Source organism: Protopterus annectens, chromosome 14.part0 (genome assembly GCF_019279795.1).
Source record: "Protopterus annectens isolate FY-2018-M chromosome 14.part0, PAN1.0, whole genome shotgun sequence".
NCBI lineage: Eukaryota > Metazoa > Chordata > Ceratodontiformes > Protopteridae > Protopterus > Protopterus annectens.
The window spans coordinates 47,203,816-47,222,872 of NC_056748.1; the positions used below are offsets into that span (position 1 = coordinate 47,203,816).

General features: G+C 38.0%; 1 protein-coding gene across 3 annotated transcripts in view; it reads right to left on the minus strand.

Moving 5' to 3' along the window:
- RUFY2 (RUN and FYVE domain containing 2) overlaps positions 1 to 19,057 on the minus strand; it is a 2,497,315-nt gene that overhangs the window by 474,024 nt on the left and 2,004,234 nt on the right. For all 3 annotated transcript variants that reach the window (XM_044055761.1, XM_044055762.1, XM_044055763.1), the window contains one exon: positions 943 to 1,040. In XM_044055761.1, the coding sequence (XP_043911696.1) occupies positions 943 to 1,040 (98 nt within the window). The remainder of the gene's footprint in view (positions 1 to 942; positions 1,041 to 19,057) is intronic.

Consider the following 19,057-nt stretch of genomic DNA (forward strand, 5'->3'; position numbering starts at 1 on the left):
TCTTTGCGCTTTTTGTGTATTCCGGTCGTCGGAAGTTCCGACGGCATGGTATAATTGAATTTTCTGCCAAAATAATGTCGGGCAAAATCAATCCGACGTTTAATAGTGCGCGTGTTAAAACTAGCACAAAACCAACAACCAGTAATGTTGTGGTCAGGGCCTAGGCATGGGATACAATAGGAATGGAAATCCTTATGAGGTATTTGCTTCCCACACGAAATACAGTTATTAACTTTTACTGACATCGGTCTGAGGCAAGAAAAAGTTTCCCCAATGGGGTACTTAGCTTTGTAGAAGACTTCGGTTCTGGATTTGGAATGAAAATCTCAGGAGACGGCCGACCGGCACTTGCGAACTGCTTTTGCTTCGGGCACCACGCGGCAAGAAAGACTGAAGAAAATGGAGTCGGCTGCATCTTATATACCCCTGTCACACTGACGTCAGGGAGGAGGCGACAGCAACTGACGCTGGACCAAGACTTTGGAACTCTGGCCGACTGCGGGACCGCCTGACGGCAGGATAACCCAAGTGTAATGACTGCAGCAGTGTAACATGATGAACATCCCACAGGTGATGACTGCAACAGTGAAACACGAAGAACATCTGCACTATTGTCCTGTTCCTTAAGTTACTTACAATGCGTTACAGTATGCCTCAGTTTTCTCAGTTTCTTTCACACTTCAAATCACGCTACATCTCCTGACAGAACTATCTCCAAACGTGTTTCCACTTTTGCTGCCATTTCTATTTTCTCACCAACAGTATTGCTGTTGCTAAGCTTCTGTAAAACCTTACACAATAAGCAGACCAAGAAAGCTCAGCAGTTCTGTAAGAAGAATTCTTAGATGACGAAACTCAAAATCACCTGTGCAAAAAAAAAAAAAAAAATGCTCCTAAACAAAGCATATATGATAGCAGACATCCAAGCACATGAAACGCTACCTTTGTTCCAGCTGGTTCATCATTGCACTGATACGACTGGTCTTCTCTTCCAGTTGACTTATCATGTCATTCTTCTGTTTCAAATTATCTTCTGAACCCTGATTAACATAAATGCCAAAGTCAAAAAGAAGAGAAAGTAAAGCAGAATATTTCTAAAATCTCAATTATTCAAATAATGCCAGAAGCAATGGTTTGGTTACTTTTTTTCCTATTTCAATGTGACAGTCTTTACAAGCAGTGACTCATAAAATGGGCAACACTGTTGCAAATTACACAATGCTAAAATGAACTGCTACTTATCTAATTAGTTTCTAAGCCAGACATGGTCTAATTAGTTTCTAAGCCAGACATGGTACTGCTGTTGAGCAACAGGTTTTACAAAACGACACACAAAGCACCAAGACACAGTCAGTGCAGCACTCGTTGACATCATCAGTGGTTTCTTTGGCACAGTACTCCACCCCTTTTAAATACGGGTTCAAGTTTGTGTGCATGTGTAAGACTAGTGAACAAAGACCACCTGCAACAAGCCAGTGAGAAACTATCCTTCTTCTGCAGTGATTCTAAATATGGTATTCCTTTTGTCATAAGGGGCATGTGTGCATGCACATGTACACTTACAGACAAGTGCTTAATACACCCTCCCCCCAAGAAGACTCTTCTAATACGAAACGCAGCCTAGTGTGCATCAAAGAGAATACAGCAAAAGGTTTACACTAGAGACAAAATTTCTCTGTACACCTCTTCAAGGTAGCAGAATGAACAGTTCATTAACACAATGTGAGTAGAGTATTGAGTATTGGCAGACATAGGATCAAAGCTAACAGATGTTAATGAGCCGAGTTCTAGTCCAGGGTTCGAGTTCCTCAGCCTCTTCTTGGCTACAGTGAGACTTTAAACAAGTCACTTAAGCAGTGGTTAGTCCAACGCCAAATCTGAAAAATCTCCACAAGGAGCAGTGCACTAAACCAGTTAGCAAATACGGACAAATGCACTATCTGCTCACAGCAGATAATTCACCCCTTAGAAACCAAAGCTTCCCATTTTAGACTTGAGAGTGGAAGCAGAACACAACTGGTTTTACTCATCTCCAGAGTTCATAACAACAGCTGCTTCCCTTCCTTAGTTAAACAGAAATAGTTTAAAAAGGATGCATCATCTTCAACACAACTTGGATGAAGGTTTTTAAACCATAATTAATTCCAACATATCAGAAAGCAGGGTCTTATTTTGCAGGCTTTCTCTCTCACTGCCCAGTTAGTAGAATCAAGCCTCTGACTACTGGCAAGTCTAAGATTTGCACAGCACTGACCTTAATTATAAACAATATTCCTACTTTTAGGCCCAAAAATATTATTTTTTTCTTCTCACACAAAGTTCAGCAGCTCACGCAGTCTCCTTCCAGATGCAAACTGCTAGTCTCTCTGCATTTCTTGATTTTAAGCACATGTTAACGCTTCTTGCAAATCTAATTAAACGGGCACTCACTCTTTTATGTGAAGACAGGCCAAACACTGATCTACTCATGTCACTAACCATGTAATAATGCAGCCGCATTCACACTAAGAAGAAATTTAACCTATGTATACACAAACTCCATAAACATAAAGCAAACACATAAATGAAATTGTCTGGTAGTTAGTGCAAAGGCTTAAGGCTCCAAACTGCTAATGATTTGCTTCATGTAGCCAAGGGTACAGGACTTGATCCCTCCCCACCTCCAACTGCCTACAGTGCGACTCTGAGCAAGTCACTTAACCAGACAGTCCTCCAGGTCACCCCCAAAAAAGGACACTTGTGGCTATGGGACTTACTCGGTTAACAAACGCACGAAAATACATTAAAATTAGGAGAAACAAAGACTGAAACTAGCAAAAAGAAAAATGGCATCACTGACAAACATGGTCCCAAATGTAGAGATCTATATATTAAAGCAACAAATACATAACAAAACTTATAAACTAATTAACTACACTAAAACATTACTGACAAACATGGTCCCAAATGTAGAGATCTATATATTAAAGCAACAAATACATAACAAAACTTATAAACTAATTAACTACACTAAAACATTACTGACAAACATGGCCCCAAATGTAGAGATCTATATATTAAAGCAACAAATACATAACAAAACTTATAAACTAATTAACTACACTAAAACATTACTGACAAACATGGTCCCAAATGTAGAGATCTATATATTAAAGCAACAAATACATAACAAAACTTATAAACTAATTAACTACACTAAAACATCACTGACAAACATGGTCCCAAATGTAGAGATCTATATATTAAAGCAACAAATACATAACAAAACTTATAAACTAATTAACTACAGTAAAACATCACTGACAAACATGGTCCCAAATGTAGAGATCTATATATTAAAGCAACAAATACATAACAAAACTTATAAACTAATTAACTACACTAAAACATTACTGACAAACATGGTCCCAAATGTAGAGATCTATATATTAAAGCAACAAATACATAACAAAACTTATAAACTAATTAACTACACTAAAACATTACTGACAAACATGGTCCCAAATGTAGAGATCTATATATTAAAGCAACAAATACATAACAAAACTTATAAACTAATTAACTACACTAAAACATTACTGACAAACATGGTCCCAAATGTAGAGATCTATATATTAAAGCAACAAATACATAACAAAACTTATAAACTAATTAACTACACTAAAACATTACTGACAAACATGGTCCCAAATGTAGAGATCTATATATTAAAGCAACAAATACATAACAAAACTTATAAACTAATTAACTACACTAAAACATCACTGACAAACATGGTCCCAAATGTAGAGATCTATATATTAAAGCAACAAATACATAACAAAACTTATAAACTAATTAACTACACTAAAACATCACTGACAAACATGGTCCCAAATGTAGAGATCTATATATTAAAGCAACAAATACATAACAAAACTTATAAACTAATTAACTACACTAAAACATTACTGACAAACATGGTCCCAAATGTAGAGATCTATATATTAAAGCAACAAATACATAACAAAACTTATAAACTAATTAACTACACTAAAACATTACTGACAAACATGGTCCCAAATGTAGAGATCTATATATTAAAGCAACAAATACATAACAAAACTTATAAACTAATTAACTACACTAAAACATTACTGACAAACATGGTCCCAAATGTAGAGATCTATATATTAAAGCAACAAATACATAACAAAACTTATAAACTAATTAACTACACTAAAACATTACTGACAAACATGGTCCCAAATGTAGAGATCTATATATTAAAGCAACAAATACATAACAAAACTTATAAACTAATTAACTACACTAAAACATTACTGACAAACATGGTCCCAAATGTAGAGATCTATATATTAAAGCAACAAATACATAACAAAACTTATAAACTAATTAACTACACTAAAACATTACTGACAAACATGGTCCCAAATGTAGAGATCTATATATTAAAGCAACAAATACATAACAAAACTTATAAACTAATTAACTACACTAAAACATTACTGACAAACATGGTCCCAAATGTAGAGATCTATATATTAAAGCAACAAATACATAACAAAACTTATAAACTAATTAACTACACTAAAACATTACTGACAAACATGGTCCCAAATGTAGAGATCTATATATTAAAGCAACAAATACATAACAAAACTTATAAACTAATTAACTACACTAAAACATTACTGACAAACATGGTCCCAAATGTAGAGATCTATATATTAAAGCAACAAATACATAACAAAACTTATAAACTAATTAACTACACTAAAACATTACTGACAAACATGGTCCCAAATGTAGAGATCTATATATTAAAGCAACAAATACATAACAAAACTTATAAACTAATTAACTACACTAAAACATTACTGACAAACATGGTCCCAAATGTAGAGATCTATATATTAAAGCAACAAATACATAACAAAACTTATAAACTAATTAACTACACTAAAACATTACTGACAAACATGGTCCCAAATGTAGAGATCTATATATTAAAGCAACAAATACATAACAAAACTTATAAACTAATTAACTACACTAAAACATTACTGACAAACATGGTCCCAAATGTAGAGATCTATATATTAAAGCAACAAATACATAACAAAACTTATAAACTAATTAACTACACTAAAACATTACTGACAAACATGGTCCCAAATGTAGAGATCTATATATTAAAGCAACAAATACATAACAAAACTTATAAACTAATTAACTACACTAAAACATTACTGACAAACATGGTCCCAAATGTAGAGATCTATATATTAAAGCAACAAATACATAACAAAACTTATAAACTAATTAACTACACTAAAAATTACTGACAAACATGGTCCCAAATGTAGAGATCTATATATTAAAGCAACAAATACATAACAAAACTTATAAACTAATTAACTACACTAAAACATTACTGACAAACATGGTCCCAAATGTAGAGATCTATATATTAAAGCAACAAATACATAACAAACTAATAATTAACTACACTAAAACATTACTGACAAACATGGTCCCAAATGTAGAGATCTATATATTAAAGCAACAAATACATAACAAAACTTATAAACTAATTAACTACACTAAAACATTACTGACAAACATGGTCCCAAATGTAGAGATCTATATATTAAAGCAACAAATACATAACAAAACTTATAAACTAATTAACTACACTAAAACATTACTGACAAACATGGTCCCAAATGTAGAGATCTATATATTAAAGCAACAAATACATAACAAAACTTATAAACTAATTAACTACACTAAAACATTACTGACAAACATGGTCCCAAATGTAGAGATCTATATATTAAAGCAACAAATACATAACAAAACTTATAAACTAATTAACTACACTAAAACATTACTGACAAACATGGTCCCAAATGTAGAGATCTATATATTAAAGCAACAAATACATAACAAAACTTATAAACTAATTAACTACACTAAAACATTACTGACAAACATGGTCCCAAATGTAGAGATCTATATATTAAAGCAACAAATACATAACAAAACTTATAAACTAATTAACTACACTAAAACATTACTGACAAACATGGTCCCAAATGTAGAGATCTATATATTAAAGCAACAAATACATAACAAAACTTATAAACTAATTAACTACACTAAAACATCACTGACAAACATGGTCCCAAATGTAGAGATCTATATATTAAAGCAACAAATACATAACAAAACTTATAAACTAATTAACTACACTAAAACATTACTGACAAACATGGTCCCAAATGTGATATATATTAAAGCAACAAATACATAAAACTTAAAAACTAATTAACTACACTAAAACATTACTGACAAACATGGTCCCAAATGTAGAGATCTATATATTAAAGCAACAAATACATAACAAAACTTATAAACTAATTAACTACACTAAAACATTACTGACAAACATGGTCCCAAATGTAGAGATCTATATATTAAAGCAACAAATACATAACAAAACTTATAAACTAATTAACTACACTAAAACATTACTGACAAACATGGTCCCAAATGTAGAGATCTATATATTAAAGCAACAAATACATAACAAAACTTATAAACTAATTAACTACACTAAAACATCACTGACAAACATGGTCCCAAATGTAGAGATCTATATATTAAAGCAACAAATACATAACAAACCTTATAAACTAATTAACTACACTAAAACATTACTGACAAACATGGTCCCAAATGTAGAGATCTATATATTAAAGCAACAAATACATAACAAAACTTATAAACTAATTAACTACACTAAAACATTACTGACAAACATGGTCCCAAATGTAGAGATCTATATATTAAAGCAACAAATACATAACAAAACTTATAAACTAATTAACTACACTAAAACATTACTGACAAACATGGTCCCAAATGTAGAGATCTATATATTAAAGCAACAAATACATAACAAAACTTATAAACTAATTAACTACACTAAAACATCACTGACAAACATGGTCCCAAATGTAGAGATCTATATATTAAAGCAACAAATACATAACAAACCTTATAAACTAATTAACTACACTAAAACATTACTGACAAACATGGTCCCAAATGTAGAGATCTATATATTAAAGCAACAAATACATAACAAAACTTATAAACTAATTAACTACACTAAAACATTACTGACAAACATGGTCCCAAATGTAGAGATCTATATATTAAAGCAACAAATACATAACAAAACTTATAAACTAATTAACTACAGTAAAATATTACTGACAAACATGGTCCCAAATGTAGAGATCTATATATTAAAGCAACAAATACATAACAAAACTTATAAACTAATTAACTACACTAAAACATTACTGACAAACATGGCCCCAAATGTAGAGATCTATATATTAAAGCAACAAATACATAACAAAACTTATAAACTAATTAACTACACTAAAACATCACTGACAAACATGGTCCCAAATGTAGAGATCTATATATTAAAGCAACAAATACATAACAAAACTTATAAACTAATTAACTACACTAAAACATCACTGACAAACATGGTCCCAAATGTAGAGATCTATATATTAAAGCAACAAATACATAACAAAACTTATAAACTAATTAACTACACTAAAACATCACTGACAAATATGGTCCCAAATGTAGAGATCTATATATTAAAGCAACAAATACATAACAAAACTTATAAACTAATTAACTACACTAAAACATCACTGACAAACATGGTCCCAAATGTAGAGATCTATATATTAAAGCAACAAATACATAACAAAACTTATAAACTAATTAACTACACTAAAACATTACTGACAAACATGGTCCCAAATGTAGAGATCTATATATTAAAGCAACAAATACATAACAAAACTTATAAACTAATTAACTACACTAAAACATCACTGACAAACATGGTCCCAAATGTAGAGATCTATATATTAAAGCAACAAATACATAACAAAACTTATAAACTAATTAACTACACTAAAACATTACTGACAAACATGGCCCCAAATGTAGAGATCTATATATTAAAGCAACAAATACATAACAAAACTTATAAACTAATTAACTACACTAAAACATTACTGACAAACATGGTCCCAAATGTAGAGATCTATATATTAAAGCAACAAATACATAACAAAACTTATAAACTATTTAACTACACTAAAACATTACTGACAAACATGGTCCCAAATGTAGAGATCTATATATTAAAGCAACAAATACATAACAAAACGTATAAACTAATTAACTACACTAAAACATTACTGACAAACATGGTCCCAAATGTAGAGATCTATATATTAAAGCAACAAATACATAACAAAACTTATAAACTAATTAACTACACTAAAACATTACTGACAAACATGGTCCCAAATGTAGAGATCTATGTATTAAAGCAACAAATACATAAAACTTAAAAACTAATTAACTACACTAAAACATTACTGACAAACATGGTCCCAAATGTAGAGGTCTATATATTAAAGCAACAAATACATAACAAAACTTATAAACTAATAGGTTCATAGGTTCGTACTAGGCTATCTGCCCTAGGGCATTTATAAGCCTAGCCAGAGTGTATGTGGCTTACACCACCCCTTAGGATGAGAATACTACGCCCTTTTAGGGTTTAGTTTACTATGCCTCTGTCTAGTAGTGACACAGAGATGACCCCCGGGGTAAACTTACGATCTCCCATCCACTCGTCGAGATTTCTCTTGAATAGAGTCAGTGAGGAGCTCTGCCTAACATGGACTGGGATTCTGTTCCAGAGTGTAGGGAGCCTCTGGGTTATGAATCTGTCCCTCCAGCACATTCTATTTATTTCTGTGTTGAGGTTTAAGTCACTTGTTCTCGTGGCTCTGATGGATTTGGATTTTCTGAGGTGGAGCATGTCCATTAATTCAGGATTGGACATGGCCTTGTACGTCAGGCACAGATCACCTCTGAGTAGGCGGTATGCGACTGAATAGAGCTGGAGTTTTTCAGTCGGGCAGCATATGACATATGTTTAAGACCCTTTATCCTCTTGGTGAGGAACTTTTGGGGTCTTTCCAACTGCTGCAGGTGTCGGGTGAGATACATCCCAAATGGGGCATTGTACTCAATCATTGGCCTGATAAGAGAAGAGTACAGGGCACAATGACCTCTCTTGATCTAGATGTGAAACCCTTCATGATAAGGTGGGCAATATAGAAGGTCTTCCTAACCACTTTGGCAATGTGAGTGTCAAATGAGAGGTTACTGTCAACCTGGGTCCCTAGGTCCCTGATTACCTCTTCCGTACTTAATGGATTACCGCCTATGTGGTAATTTGTCGGTACCTTGTTTTTCCCAAAGGGTATGACTATGCATTTCTTGGCGTTCAGCTTAAGGCCATGGCTCTGGCACCAATTATCCGTTTCTATGAGGCCTCTCTGAAGGATGTTTGTGTCCGCTGGAGTATCAATTATGGCACCCAGTTTGCAGTCATCTGCGAACTTTGTCAGCCACAATCCTCCTATGTTTGCCTGTACCTCGGAAAAATAAATGCCGAACAAGAGGGGTCCCAGGACTGAGCCCTGTGGGACACCGCTTGTGACTGGCTTAGAGTCTGACATAGCTCCAGCAACTCTGACCCTGTGGGTTCTGTCCTTGAGCCAGTTTGCAACCCATCTTGTGACATATGGGTTTACATTTAAGCTGGTGAGTTTGTCTATGATGCCCGAGTGGGGTATTGTGTCAAAGGCTTTTGCAAGGTCAAGGTAGGCTGTGTGAACTGCCTTGCCCTCATCAATGGCCTTAGTGACTGTTTCAAAAAAGTCGACCAAGTAGAGATCTATATATTAAAGCAACAAATACATAACAAAACTTATAAACTAATTAACTACACTAAAACATTACTGACAAACATGGTCCCAAATGTAGAGATCTATATATTAAAGCAACAAATACATAACAAAACTTATAAACCTTATAAACTAATTAACTACACTAAAACATCACAAAATTAATAACATTAAAAATTAAACATTAGCAAGACTAACGTGCCTCAGAACTACAATAGAAAACCACCCATGAAGCAACCCCAGCTAATACAGCCACCTCATGCCCTCTCCTGTCTACAAGTAATTGCTTAATCACAGTTTGTAGAGTGTCAGACAGTTGTTTTATGATTTGTATATACTTCCCTTAAGCAACCTCTTAAAGACAACAGATAGTTTATAAAAAAAAGTATGTTTATTAATTTACCAACATATTAGCTCTACCTTTGAAAAAAGAAAGTACAGTTTTGTACCTACCATAAATGTCGATGTTCGAGTGTCTTCACTGCTGCAGTCATTACACTTGGGTTATCCTGCCGTCAGGCGGTCCCGCAGTCGGCCAGAGTTCCAAAGTCTTGGTCCGGCGTTGGTCGCTTCTTCCCTGACGTCAGTGCGTCAGGTTTATACAAGATGCAGCCGATGCCATTTTCTTCAGTTTTTCTTGCCCCAGATGTCAGGTGCCCCCAAAAAGGTAGGCAATACATATTGCTAATAAAACATACAATAAGGTAAAAATAAAACCTTCAGTAACCTGCAAATATACCACATAGGTAGTATAGTGTAGAAAGGTATAGATATGACCCAGGTAAGAAAGAGGGGATGGCAGGTGGGTACCCAGGACTGCAGTAGTGAAGACACTCGAACATCTACATTTATGGTAGGTACAAAACTGTACTATGTTCATCGTGTTTCACTGCTGCAGTCATTACACTTGGGTTGAATCCCAAAGCTGAGTCAGGGTGGCTGGTTCTATAGAGGGTTTGGTGTGGCTATGAGGCCCTGCAGCACTGCAGTGGCAAAGCCAGCTCTGGATCTAGAATAAAGAGGCAAGTGGTAATGCTTGGTAAAGGTGTGCACTGAACTCCAAGTTGCAGCTTCCAAAATGTCTTTGGTAGGTACTCCTCTAAGGTAGGCAGTGGAAGTGGCAGTTGCCCTGGTGGAATGTGGTCTAATGTTACTAGGTACAGGTTTCCCATGCTGTGTGTAGCAGAACCGGATACAGTGTCCTATCCACTTTGAAATGGTCTGCTTTGAAATAGCCTTTCCCTGTGATCCTGCAGCATATGATACAAATAATTGTTCAGTTTTTCTGAAAGTTTTTGTTTTGTCCAAGTAGAAACGTAACTGTCTGTGTATGTCCAAGGAGTGTAAAAGTCTCTCCCCTTTATTCTGGGGATTTGGGTAAAAGGTTGGTTAAGAGCCACACTGGATACCACCTTAGGCATAAAAGAAGGGCTTGTTCTTAAAGAAACCTTGTCTTGGTGAAAAATGATGAAAGGCTCCACTGCCATTAGTGCCTGTAGTTCTGAGACTCTTCGTGCTGAGGTTATTGCCAGAAGCAGAGCAGTTTTCCTTGATACATATTTTAATTCTGCTGAATTGGCTGGCTCGAAAGGAGGTAAAGTGAGTTTTTCCAAGACAAAATTGAGGTCCCAAGTAGGCGTTTGTGCTCTCCGGGGCGGTCTTATGTTTTTAGCCCTTCTGAGGTACTGCTTTAGCAATGGATGAGAGAAAATAGGAGGATCTGTGTTGTAATGAGCCGAGATGGCAGAGGCGTGGATCTTAATGGATGAGAAGGATAGTCCTTTGTCCAGCATCTCAGTTAAGTATTGTAGTATCTGAGGAATGTTTGGGACAAGAGGGTCAAGGCATTGAGCCTGGTTCCGGGCACAGAATCTCTTCCACTTTTCTGAATAAGATTTCCTGGTGCTAGGCCTCCTGGCCTCCAAAATGACATCCATAACAGCTTTAGATAGAGGTGTTGTCTGTTTGGCTAATGAATCTGCCATGCCGCCAGGTTTAAGGTTTTGAGCTGACTGTGCAGAATCCGACTGTTTTGTAATGGGTATAGTTCCCCATACTAAAAGGGGGTGGCGTAAGCCACAAACTATAAGGCTTGTAAATGCCTCGGCCAGGCAGAGATAGCCCTATGAACCTATACCTACCTATGAACCTATGAGTCAGAAGGTGTGGAATTTGAGGCAAAATCCAAGGTGGGCCTTGAGCTAAGTTCTTTAAGATTGTGTACCAATGTTGGCATGGCCAGTCTGGAGCAATCAGGATCATCTGTGGTTTTTCTTGTCTGGCTTTCAGGAGTACCTTTGATAGGAGAGGCAATGGTGGGAAGGCATAAACTTTTAGGCTTTTCCAGCTGAACGAAAGAGCATCCACTTTCCATGCTTGTGTGTGAGAAGCCCTTGTGCAGAATTTTTGTAGTTGGCAATTCAGTGGGGAGGCAAAAAGACCTATGTCCGGGCACCCCCATTTTTGCGTTATCATGCTGAAGACTTGTGGATTTAATTTCCACTCGTGAGGATCCATGATGTTTCTGCTTAAGTCGTCTGCCAAAGTATTTTTCTTTCCTGGCAGGAATTGTGCTTGCAGATGAAAGTTAGAGCTGTGTTCCACAAGGTCATGGCTTGTCTGCATAGGGGTTAAGAATGAGTGCCCCCTTGCTTGTTTATTTACCACATAACTGTGGTGTTGTCTGTCTTTAATAATTGTCCTGGATGCAGAAGGTCCTTGAAAGCTGTTAGGGCATTTTGTACAGCCATCATCTCTTTTTGATTGATGTGGAGATGCATCTGGTCTGTGGTCCACTTGCCCTGAATACATTTTCCTGCCATGTGTGCTCCCCAGGCGTAATCCGAAGCATCTGTTGTTAAAGTCTGCCTGGCTGTGGGTAGAGTGAAAGGCTGACCCTTGTTGAGGTGACATGCCTGTGCCCATCATCAAAACTCCTGTTGTAGGCAGGGAATTAGTGGTATTACTGTTTCCAAGCTGTGAGAGTGTCGAGTCCAAACACTTTTTAGGTACCATTGTAATTTCCTCATATGCAGTCTGGCATATGGAATTAGTAGTATGCAGGATGCCATGAATCCCAAGGCCTGCAGAATTTTTCTTGCAGGGAGTTGGGACTTTGTTGCCATCAATTGAAAATACTGAGTCAGTTGTCCTTGTTTGTCTGGCGTGAGATAAGCCATCTGGGCCATTGTATTTAAGCTGGCACCCAGGAATATTATCTCTTGTGAGGGCACTAGTTTTGACTTCTTTTCGTTTACTGTGTACCCTAGGCAAATTAGCAACCTTTTTACAAACGCCAGATGCTTTAGAAGAATGTCCTTGCTCTCCGCTTGAATCAGGCAGTCGTCCAGGTATGGATATATTTGAATTCCTTTTTGTCTGCAAATACTGGTGCCAGGCACTTTGTGAAGACCCCGGGCGCAGTAGATAAGCCAAAGGGCAGTGCAGAGAATTGGTAGTGCATTGAACCAGCTATGAATCTGAGGTATCTTCTGCAATTTTGTCTGATAGGGACATGCAGGTATGCCTCTTTGAGGTCCAAAGTAACAAGCCAAGCCTTCTTGCCCAACATGGGAAGTAGCTGCTGTAGTGTCAACATTTTGAATTTCAGAACATCCAAGTAAGTATTTAGAGTAGAAAGGTCTAATATGGGTCTCCAGGCTTTGTCCTATCTGGGGACCAGGTAAAGTCTTGAGTAAAATCCTTGTCCTTGTTCCTGCTGTGGCACTTTTTGAATAGCTCTCATGTCCATGAGGGCTGTAATTTGCCTTTGTGCCTCTGCCCATTGATTTTGTGGCAGGTCTGGCGTTCCTTTTAGCCTTGGTAAAATGTGAAAGTGGAACCTGTAACCTTGAGACACAATATTCAGAACCCATTTGTCTTGGGTGATTGCTTGCCAATTTTGTGAAAAAAGTGCTAGTTTTCCCTCTAAGGGAGCTGCCAAAAGGGAAGAGCTTGGCATTGGAAGGGGGAGTCATTGGGACTGTTTCCTGTAAGGTTGTGACTTGTCTTCACCTCCTTTTGGGGTTGAAGCACCCCACTGTCGTGGTTTGTAAGAGCCTTGGGGCTGAGATCTGCCTCTTGGGCGTTTGTATCTGCCTCTTTGTGGCCTGTCTGACACTGGAAAGGACCAATTCTTTGTAGGCCAATTTCTGCTAAATCGAGGTGGCTGTACTTGTAAGAAATCCTTCATTGTTTACATAGAGTTTGCCTTATCCTCCATTTTCTTTAATACCTCCTCTGCCTTAACACCAAATAAAATATCTTGCTGTAAAGGAGCATCCAATAATTTTGCCGTAACATGATCTGGTAAACTTTGTTCTTTTAACCAAGCATGCCTTCGAATCACAGATCCTGTAACTGCTGCTCTACAAGAAGCCTCTAATGAATCAAAACCACATTGCAAAGTATGTTTTCCCACTTGTTCTGCTGCATGCAATAAATCCTTCATTTCCTTATAGTCAGGATGTTCTGCACTTGTACTCATTTCCTGTTTTAACTGAGACATTAAATATTGTTGGTATTTAAGCATGTAAACTTTCTTCCCCCATCTGTCTAATGCTCTAGAATCCCTGTCAGAGGAAACTGGATTTTTAGCCGTGGAAGCCTTTACCCCTTTGGGACCCTGGGAAATAGTTTCTGGGTCAGCAACAGGGTTTTTATAAAGAAATCTGTGAGAGTCAGGGACTCTGTAGTACCTGTCTGGCTTGACTGGTCAGAGAACACATCATCCACAATATCCAACACTGGCGGAATAGCAAGGGGCCTGTGCTGAGGCAGTAAAAAAAAGTCTCTGAGCCTTTTCTTGGATTCTGAGTAATCCTGGCCCTCCCAATGGAAATGCTCCCTCATGGTATGTAAAGTTTCCCCAAAAGAATAATCCTCAGGAGGAGAGGCTGAAGGAATTGATTCTTCAGCATCAGAGTCCTCATAGGGGTTAAAGAGTATCCCTGGTCTGAAGAGGAATCAGAATATATGGAAACCTGGTCAGAGGAATCATAGTCTGTATCCTGCCTAGGCCTTTTATCAGGAGGGGGATGGGAACCCCTGATCAGAGTAATTAAGTCTTCGGCCATTTTGAGCATCTGTTTTTTAGGCATGGAGGCCTGTCCAGGTGAATGCTGCACTTGCTTCTTTGTCTTTAATGAAGTTTTAGACTTGGCTGTAGTTTTAATGGTAAGTTGTGAAGGTCTGAAAACACCCTCAGAAGCTGATGCCTGCTCAGCGGCTCTGGGCCCATCTGAAGGGTTAGTCTCCATAGGCCCAACACCTTGAGTATCCAGAGGCCTAGGCACCTCCACGTGGGAGTCGGTAGCGGGTGTCAGGGGCTGCGAAAGTGCCTCACTGAGAACCGGCGAACCGGCAACTGGCCTAGAAGAGGCTTTGTCATCAGTTTTGGACCTCGGATGCCTGTCCTTATCCTTGTCTCTGCGTTTTTTTGTGCATTCCGGTCATCGGTTGTTCCGACGGCATGGTATAATTAAATCTTCGGCCAAAGTAATGGCAAGCAAAATCAAACCGACGTTTAATAGTGCATTTGTTAAATCTAGCACAAAACCGACAACTAGTAACGCCGTGATCTGGGCCTAGGCATGGAATACAGTAAGAATGAAAATCCTTATGAGGTACTTGCTTCCCACAAGAAATACAATTATTAACTTTTACTGACATCGGTCTGAGGCAGAAAAAGGTTTCCCCAACGGGGTACTTAGCTTTATTGAAGCATTTGGTTCTGAAAATCGAATTTGATATCTCAGGAGTCGGCCGACCGGCACTTGCGAACTGCTTTTGCTTTGGGCACCGCGCGGCAAGAAAGACTGGAGAAAATGGCGTCAGCTGTATCTTATATACCCCTGACGCACTGACGTTAGGGAAGAAGCGACAGCAACCAACGCCGGACCAAGACTTTGGAACTCTGGCCGACTGCGGGACCGCCTGACGGCAGGATAATCCAAGTGTAATGACTGCAGCAGTGAAACACGATGAACAGCAGCTTGACAGTTTACAAGCTGTTATTAAGCAACTGAAATTGCCTTCCGTCTTCTTTAAGAGGTAAAGATACACTTGTAGATTTCAGGATCACTCTTCACTGATAAAGACTAACAATGCTGCCATGCTAGCTTCATTTAAAAGACCGTGTGTGTGACCTACATGTACATTTTGACTTTACCACCCATATGTACTCTATGGTAAGACTAACAATGCTGCCACGCTAGCTTCATTTAAAAGACTGTGTGTGTGACCTACATGTACACTTTGACTTTACTACCCATGTGTACTCTATGGTAAGACTAACAATGCTGCCACGCTAGCTTCATTTAAAAGCCTGTGTGTGTGACCTACATGTACATTTTGACTTTGCTACCCATGTGTACTCTATGTTTGTTGTCTTCTTTACTCATTAATGCATGTAAAGTATTACCTGCTATACACCTGGAGCACATATTTGTGTAAGTATTCATACTAGGTAACTGTACCACTGTATTACAATAGGGCCCATTTATGTCATGGTATTAGCAACCCAAAACATTGGCAGAAATAAAAAAAACACAGTGGATTATTATCTAGTACATTTGTCCACCTGTGCTCAGGTCGTGGCTGAAAATTGTTTTCGGACCTTTCTACCTACCCTGATTATCAAATAGAAAACTCTGATCACAACAGCTTTGAGTAAGCACAGGGAGTGAGAAAACAGACTACAAGCTACCTTAACAAAAAAGACGACTTTGACAATTTACAAACTATGACCTATCTTGACTGCGATCACTCAATGCCAGCTTGTAAAGTGTCAGACTTTCTTTTTTTTTCTTTAAAGGAAACATACAGTGACTGGTGTCCCTACAAGCTGATACTTGGATCCATATGTCCCCCACTCTGTTCCATCAGGTACACACACGCACACACATACGCACACACACAAACATTTGACACAGATAAAATATGTTATACAAACATGCATCTGTCAAAGTGTGAAGAATTTTTAACCTACACCCTTGGACACCATCAAAAGTTTACCTAGCCCTGGATAAGTTAATTCTACTAAAATTTACCTAAATCTATAAGTAAAAGTTCATGCAATACACAAACAAAAAACAAACATAAAGAACTTTGATACACTCCAGCATTCCTAAAACAACCCTCAGCTCTAAACCTGAACTTACATAAAAGTAAAATTAAATAAGACAGGAATAGCATGGCCCATTAAGTTCAATGTTAAAAAAGTAACTATACACACAAAAAAACTGATATGACCCTCTCAAAAACTACAATGTCCACATAAATCAACCCCAAAGTACTTCAATGTGTTCACATTAGACTACAAACGTATATTAAAACAGCAAAACGAAAACACGGACTGCAACTAGTCAACTGGAAAAAAGGCATTACTGGCAAAAATGACTTATTCCATTTAAACTAACTAAAAGTGATAAAAAAATACCTAAACTATAAAACTAATAAGAAAGCAAACCTTACTTACTGTACTTATTTCCTTGTTTCACTTGAAAGAAAGTTACTGTTTGTCGTTTTTGCATTTAAGTTACCTGTAACACATTGCATTTAAGTTACCTGACACTTGCTCAATAAGTCAGCACTAAAAAATTAAAAGCACTACACCCTCACAAACTCCCCTTGAGTACCTTGTTCCCCATTGGCCCTTTTTTCAATTATAAAGGAATTCCCAATACTATTCTAGCATGTCCAAAGGTCAGTTGTCAATCTCCTCTCCGGTCCAGCTGGTGAATCTGGGATTCTTGAGGCAATGTTACAACTGCCTCATGTACACAGACAACCCTCTCCTCCTCCCAACAAATTCCAACACATGTGAGAGATGCAACCATATAGCCAAACTGGAGGCTAAGCTCTCTCAACTCAGTAACCAGTCAGGAGGAGAAGGAAACCACACTCACTACAATTCCAGTCTCACATAGACCTAACAGGACAGCAAACCAAACACATAAACACACAAAAACATACTAGGAGGCTCTAAATAAAAATCTGCCTAAGCAGCAGAGACCTCCAAAGCAGACACCCAAGCAACCGCTACCCCAAAACAAAACACGTGCAACACATAGCTCACAAAGCCAGTGTGCCGAACAGTCACAGCCCTTAAGGCTAAACAACACACCTGATACACTTGTAATAGGTGACTCTATCGTCAGGCACACTGACGTCCCACTCACCAGGCTGAACAAGGAGAGGGTCACGTTGAGCAGCCTGTTGGGCGCTAGGATCCGCCACATAAAATAAGCACTCGGGTCACTCCAAGGCAAGTACAAATATGACTCAGTCATTGTCCATGCTGGTGTGAATGACCTGAGATGTACCTCCCTGGACTACATGAAAAGAGACATAGAGGAGCTCTCTGAGCATGTAGCCCAGGCTGGTATGACCCTGACCTTGAGTAGCATCTTACCCTCACCAAGAATGATGCCACAATATGAAGACAAGATGATCAATTTCAACAATTGGCTTAAGTATTGGTGTCATTCAAAGGGGATCCAATGCCTGTCAGCCTAGGATGACATGCTCGACAAGCCAAGATGCTTCGCTAGGGACGGCTTGCACCTGTCACCCCTGGGCTTTCGGATATTAGCAAAGGCTCTTGCTACCCCCATGGTGCCTTTTTTAGGCAAGGCTCAAAAGACAAACCCACCTCCATAGGTATCACAAGGGATAAGAAACTAAGAGTAATGCTACTCAACGCCAGAAGTCTAAACCTCAAGATGCACGCACTCGAAACTCTCCTTAGCATGGAGAACATCGATATATGTGCAGTAACAGAAACCTGGTTCAAGGCTCCCGAGAGCAACCCAGCACTACCAGGTTATACCTCATACCATGCTTTTCGGCCCCAAAACTTGGACCGAACCACAAAAGGAGGGGGAGTATCAATATTCGTCAAAGATACCCACACCTCCAGGTTGGTGGCACAGCACGAAGCATCAGAGACTATCCATGTGCAACTAACAGTGGGTAAAACTGCCTTCCAGTTTATAGCCTGCTACAGACCACCCTCCCAAACCCAGGAACCCCACTCGGCCTTCCTGAGAACACTGGAAAATATGAAGGTCTCTCCAAACACCATTATATTGGGTGACTTCAACTACCCAAACATAGACTGGGAGCATTACTCTAGCTCCAACACCCTAGCTCAAAGGTTCTTAGAATTTATAAACTCAAATGCT